Source organism: Actinia tenebrosa, unplaced genomic scaffold (genome assembly GCF_029948245.1).
Source record: "Actinia tenebrosa isolate PJP-AT-01 unplaced genomic scaffold, QUT_ActTen_1.0 PGA_scaffold3__52_contigs__length_22856419, whole genome shotgun sequence".
Lineage (NCBI taxonomy): Eukaryota > Metazoa > Cnidaria > Anthozoa > Actiniaria > Actiniidae > Actinia > Actinia tenebrosa.
Window position 1 is genome coordinate 12,585,521 of NW_028292580.1, and position 7,076 is coordinate 12,592,596.

General features: G+C 38.9%; 1 protein-coding gene across 1 annotated transcript in view; it reads left to right on the forward strand.

The window, feature by feature from the left end:
• The window catches only part of LOC116306668 (uncharacterized), a 103,770-nt gene that overhangs the window by 23,880 nt on the left and 72,814 nt on the right, over window positions 1-7,076 (forward strand). The window contains 8 exon segments of the mRNA XM_089035162.1: window positions 264-386; window positions 932-1,045; window positions 1,352-1,477; window positions 3,174-3,293; window positions 4,541-4,657; window positions 5,246-5,371; window positions 5,703-5,825; window positions 6,410-6,532. Of these exon segments, the coding sequence (XP_088891288.1) occupies window positions 264-386; window positions 932-1,045; window positions 1,352-1,477; window positions 3,174-3,293; window positions 4,541-4,657; window positions 5,246-5,371; window positions 5,703-5,825; window positions 6,410-6,532 (972 nt within the window).

The following is a 7,076-nucleotide window of genomic DNA, read 5'->3' on the forward strand; positions in this document are numbered from 1 at the left end:
CGAACGAAAGAAAGAAAGAAAGAAAGAAAGAAAGAAAGAAAGAAAGAAAGAAAGAAAGAAAGAAAGAAAGAAAGAAAGAAAGAAAGAAAGAAAGAAAGAAAGAAAGAAAGAAAGAAAGAAAGAAAGAAATAACGAACGAACGAACGAACGAACGAACGAACAAACGAAACATGTAGCAGGGACTTGAACCTAATTCATTTAATGTATAATTCTATTATCTATATCACTCTATTATTAATTCCTATGAACTAATTTTCCTCTAGATGATGATGAATGCTCTCTTGGTATAAGCGACTGTGACGAACAAGCTACCTGTATTAACACAATTGGCTCTTATAAATGTCAATGTAAACCTGGTTACATAGGAGATGGCATCGCTTGTAGAAGTGAGTTGCAAGTTTTTCTTCAGCAGAAAGATGAGCACTTTTGGAATCGCTTCAATCCAAGGAAATTCTCTGGAACTGGAATCATTTTCTTGTTACTTCACTGATTAAAAAGCATTCGGGCGCAACCGAATCTTGTCTAGAAAAACCGTTTAGAATCTTGACAACTCGAGAACAAGAAAGCAAAAAAAATTTCCTGTCCATCCTTGATATGGTGATAAAAAGCGTTAACATTCAAATTATTGTTCATTGGTTTTGATTGGCCGAAACAATAACTGCCTACAAATAATACCTGCTCATGCGCATTATAATGCAATGCCTCTTTTGCTGCAATTATAAGTCTGCTCATGCGAAGTAACATTGCATTTGTCAACATGGCTCGCTTCATTTTGACTTGGTATGTTTGATAGACAGAAAAAAAGCCAAAACGCTAAAACGTTTTCTATGGTGTTTATCCAACTATTAAACTCTAATTAACTCTGCCACTAACAACTCACGATATTTTTACCTAACCTCGACCAATAATTGCTTGTTATTTTATTTTCCAGCTCAAGGAACATGCATTCCTAGTTGTGATTCTAATGCTTCTTGTGCAGTCATTGGTGGAGTCAGCCGGTGCATTTGTAACCAAGGTTATTCAGGCAATGGCATCACTTGTTCAGGTACAACCACAATGCGATTGCCTTGATGGACTGAATAAACTTCATAGTGGATAACATAGTGAAACGAAAGTGGCCGGTAAACATTGGCGTGTAACAATGTACTGTTACCCTCTGACGTCATAGATTTTGCAATGTTGTCTGCCCAGTTGGCGGGAAACAGTTCTATTGTTTGATGTCAAGTGACCACGAGTCAACCAATGAGAGTTAGAGGAAAACACTCCAGCTTTGTAACGATAAAGTTTTTCTCCTGCACTTTCTATTCAACTGCTGAATGTTGTCTAACAATGAAATATCTCTTTGAAACAGAAATCGACGAGTGCAAACAAGATCTTGATGACTGTGATGATTACACAGGAATCTGTAACAACACCATTGGGTCGTATAAATGTAAATGTAAAAATGGCTACAGAGGAGATGGCATTAATTGTGAAGGTATGTTTTTATTTCTAAATATAACTCTAAACATATAATTTAGAAATTGTTCTACTAGTTTATTAGAACAGAAAATTCATATATCGTTTCAGCTTGCATATAATGTTTTTCGGTTTTAGTCAACTCGTCATTCCCTTGATTATTATCCCTTTTACCTGTTACCTATCCTCCTCACGCCCTCGTCATTCCCTTGATTATTATCCCTTTTTCCTGTTACCTATCCTCCTTGCGCCCTTGTCATTCCCTTGATTATTATCCCTTTTACCTGTTACCTATCCTCCTCGCGCCCTTGTCATTCCCTTGATTATTATCCCTTTTTCCTGTTACCTATCCTCCTTGCGCCCTTGTCATTCCCTTGATTATTATCCCTTTTACCTGTTACCTATCCTCCTCGCGCCCTTGTCATTCCCTTGATTATTATCCCTTTTTCCTGTTACCTATCCTCCTTGCGCCCTTGTCATTCCCTTGATTATTATCCCTTTTACCTGTTACCTATCCTCCTCGTGCCCTCGTCATTCCCTTGATTATTATCCCTTTTTCCTGTTACCAATCCTCCTTGCGCCCTCGTCATTCCCTTGATTATTATCCCTTTTTCCTGTTACCTATCCTCCTTGCACCCTCGTCATTCCCTTGATTATTATCCCTTTTTTCTGTTACCTATCCTCCTTGCGCCCTCGTCATTCCCTTGATTATTATCCCTTTTTCCTGTTACCAATCCTCCTTGCGCCCTCATCATTCCCTTGATTATTATCCCTTTTTCCTGTTACCTATCCTCCTTGCGCCCTCGTCATTCCCTTGATTATTATCCCTTTTTCCTGTTACCAATCCTCCTTGCACTCTCGTCATTCCCTTGATTATTATCCCTTTTACCTGTTAGCTATCCTCCTTGCGCCCTCATTATTCCCTTGATTATTATCCGTTTTACCTGTTACCAATCCTCCTTGCGCCCTTGTCATTCCCTTGATTATTATCCCTTTTACCTGTTATCTATCCTCACGCCCTCGTCATTCCCTTGATTATTATCCCTTTTACCCGTTACCTATCCTCCTCACCCCCTCGTCATTCCCTTGATTATTATCCCTTTTACCTGTTAGCTATCCTCCTTGCGCCCTCATTATTCCCTTGATTATTATCCGTTTTACCTGTTACCAATCCTCCTTGCGCCCTTGTCATTCCCTTGATTATTATCCCTTTTACCTGTTATCTATCCTCACGCCCTCGTCATTCCCTTGATTATTATCCCTTTTACCCGTTACCTATCCTCCTCACCCCCTCGTCATTCCCTTGATTATTATCCCTTTTACATTTTACCTATCCTCCTCGCGCCCTCGTCATTCCCTTGATTATTATCCGTTTTACCTGTTACCTATCCTCTCCGTGTCTCATGGGACATAGGGCCTTCACAGAGCTTCTCCACCTTTCCCGGCCGCACTAAACACAATTAATAAATAAGGCAATGATTTGTGATCAAAAGTATAATACATAATGCATATGCAGAAGAGACCCTTCATGGAATTATTGGCGATTCTGTAAACTCCAGTGTATGCAGGCTTAGCCTAACTTCTGAGGTGGGTAAACAAAAGCAGATCTTAGAATAACAAAAAAAGCAACTCCTGGATTCGAGGATAAGCCTGCATAGCCTGGAATTTTAAGAGTCTTTAATGCAGTTTAACATCAATCATGTCTTTGTTTCCAGATATCAACGAATGTGGGTCTGTACATGATTGTGATCCAAATGCTCTCTGCACCAACACGGAGGGTTCATACATTTGCCGTTGCTTGAGGGGATTCTTTGGCGATGGAAAGACTTGCAAAGGTAAATCTACTATTTCATTCATTCAAAACATCTTTTTCCAGTCATCGTAGTCTGGTGCATTTTATTGTTTCCAGCTGATCTGAGAAATAATATTAGCCAATCAGAATCGAGAAAATGTGCAAAACTGAGGTGTCACTTTTTCTCTTGAAATTATGGATTTCCAACCTACCAAATAAAAAACCGTTGCTAATTAGCACTTGATAACACTTGGTGAATTTTATTTTTTTATTCGAATGGCGGACATGTTCGTTATTTTCGCTTCTTATTTTTATGACAGCTCAGTTTTGTCACTATTTCACATCAACTGGTTATGCGTTTCCTTTTTCATTTCAATATCTTCAATTTTTTATTCTCACTGCACCCCCTTTCTCACTGCACCTCCTATCCTCGATGTGTCGGAAGCTAAGTCATGATTGTTTGAGATTGGTTGTCTGATACAATAGACCCCTTGCATGTGACGTCAAGCACCTCAATTTATAGGACACAACAAAAGAATATCATTCTCATGAGAATTGGAAACCTATCGTTGTGTCCTTCAAATAGTCCCCTTCACAGTTCCCTGCGCCATTTTGAAAGGTAGCCGTGCCTTTGCATCGAAGCGAGACGAACGGTGAGCTTGTAATGATAGAGACCCAATACCTTGGGCAATTATTCACATGTCTCTATCATTGCAAGCTCACCGTTCATCTCGCTACGATGCAAAGGCACGGCTACCTTTCAAGAGGCGCAGGGAACTGTGAAGGGGACTATTGAGCTGCACTCCGACGTACTGAAGGGGTCTATTTGCTGAAGGGGTCTATTTTGTTGTTTTCTCGAACTAAGAGCCAGTTTAGAAGTCGAACTTTTGCTTCTTCGATTCTAATTGTTTTTCGTCGCACGAAGTATTACATGATTGGCAAATTTCATTTTACGAATCATGTCAATGTTTGGGCCAACATTTTTGACTTTAGCCCTGTTTCGACGCGGCAAAAGCTCGACGTTTGAACTGAACCAAATAAAGACCCCAGCACGTCGGAATGCAGCTCAATTTGAAGGACATAAAAATAGGTTTTCGAGTTTCAGGTGATTGAAATTCTTTTGTTTTGTCCTTCAAATTGAGGTGCTATGACGTCATCTGCAATGGGTCTATACGACGCTAATTTACCTTTAAACTTCATATAAAGGTAAACGTACACATTACGACATACATGCCATCTTTTCGTTTAATATTACCCATTCATGCTATTCTTTTCTTTTTCGTAATTTAGATATCGACGAGTGCAGAGCTAAAACTGACTTTTGTCCATTAAACACGCTGTGTTACAACACCCCTGGTTCTTATGATTGTCCATGTCTCGAAGGTTACACTGGAGATGACTGCCATGGTAAATCTTAATAATAATTTAGGGACTTTTCTAGCTCTACAAATAACCTTTCTTTTAATATCCTTGATAATAATAAAAGCCGCTGTTTTAGAATTAGGTCTTTATTAAAATACCAAATCCGAGTGAAAAGTTAACTCGTGTAACGTATTAAAATTCGAAGAATCGCGTCGCCAAAAATCGTGGTTGGAAATCCTCTCGGGCAACATAAGCTGTACTCAAAACCTAACCTACTCATAAGATAAGTTCTCAGTAACCGTCATTGTAGGTGAAGAAGCTTGCGTCGTCGTGTAAATGCGTTTCGTCAGCCTACTGAGTAACCGTCATTGTAGGTGAAGAAACTTGCGTCGTCGTGTAAATGCGTTTCGTCAGCCTACTGAGTAACCGACATTGTAGGTGAAGAAGCTTGCGTCGTCGTGTAAATGCGTTTCATCAGCCTACTGAGTGACCATCATTGTAGGTGAAGAAACTTGCGACGTCGTGTAAATGCGTTTCGTCAGCCTACTGAGTAACCATCATTGTAGGTGAAGAAGCTTGCGACGTCGTGTATAGTTACTTTTATTCTTACCCTGAAATTTATTTTCTATCCAGATATAAACGAATGTACTAATGGTATGCACAACTGTGATGTCAACGCTCTTTGTACTAACATTCCTGGGTCATATATGTGTCGGTGCTTGAGAGGATTTGAAGGGGATGGAATCACATCGTGTAAAGGTATAGAAACCTATTCAAAAGAATTTACTCTACGTTTAATCGTTAAAACTCCCGGGTGCGGAATTCGAACGAAATGGGAAAGGTTTGGGTTTTTAGGGTAGATGAGTGATTCAAACTTTTTTGTGTTTGTTTTTTGTGTGTATGTTGGAGGGGTATGTTGGAGGGGTGGGGGAGGAGGGTAGGTCGTGTAAAAGACGAAAATCTAAAATGAAAATGAATGAATTGTTGAATGAATCAGACAGGTCATACTTTTAAGTTAAGTTCCCCTATGCAGTACAACTTCACTTTTCTCTGTTGATTTTTGATCTTACATCAATACTTATTGTTGCAGACAAAGATGAATGTGTACTTGAAGAAGCAGGGTGTCCCGATAATTCTGTGTGTATGAATACAGAAGGTTCGTTTGCCTGTCAGTGTTTGCCTGGCTACGAAAGGAGGGGCACGAACTGTACAGGTATAGTATTAGTATATGTAATAGGACTCCATGCTGAGGAAAATTTCGAGGACTGACAAAATTGGATGAGGCCGTAGGCCGAGTCCAAATTGGTAGTCAGGAATTTTTCGAGTCTAATTATTTCTTGATTGGGGAGCATGAAATCGCATTACCTATTAATTATATAGCTGCCTAATTAATCCCATATCAACAAGACCTGTCCAATTAAGAAAATAATTGGACAGCTACCTATATGGGATTAATGAGAAGCTGTATAATGAAAGGGATAAGAAGACAATGCCAAAATAGTTATGCATGCATTTATACATGACCAAGGGAATTCTAGGGAACGGGAATTAAACAAATTAGTCACAATTTCTTTTTTTTTTTTTTTTTTTTTTTTTGTAATTTTCTCCCATGATTGGAGGGATTTTCTGCTGTCGACGTCTTTTTCTCTCTTTACAAAAGCTAGCCAGGCTAAAGTCCATATTGTTGACCGTTTGACCTTAGTCTTAGTATAATAGTTGGCTACTCCCTGGGACTGTACGAAATATTTTTTCCAGAAACTTAATCCAAACTTACTTGTTTTTTCCCCCAATTATCAGATATTGACGAATGTAGCATCGGCGCGCATGGATGTAGTCCGAATGCGCTGTGCAGTAACACTGTGGGTTCAAATATTTGCCGGTGTTTACGTGGTTTTCAAGGTGACGGTATAACTTGTCGTGGTGAGTGATCAGCTTAAATCGTCAATGATTATTGAATCACAAAAACTCATTACTCAAGTTTCGAGTTCTCTGTTGCTCAGGATTAGCCTCGATTTGTGTAGAAAATTCACGTGTTCCAGTGAAGGTCTGTGGAATTTCGAAGTGTTTGTATTGTTGAAGTTGTGCATTCTTTACTTTACCGTTGGTATTTGTGAATATTTAGACACTAATTCGAGGCTACCCTGAGTAAATGAGTCTGTAATCAAGGAACACAGCGGTAATTTAAGGCTTGAATATTGCCTATTTCACTGTAATATTACGTGACTCTCCTAGAGCACCTCAAAGAGCACCTCAAAGAGCACTAGTAATAAGTCAACGTTTCTGCCGATAATTAGACTATTGGAGTAACTTCAATAAAAAAAGTCGAATCTTTTCTTGGATGATAAAATGCACTAAGGCAAGTCATTACTTTATGATGTTGCTGAGATTATCCGTATTTTAAGTATAACACATTTTTTTGATACGATCATTAATTTTACATGATGATCATAATTTTTTAAAATTT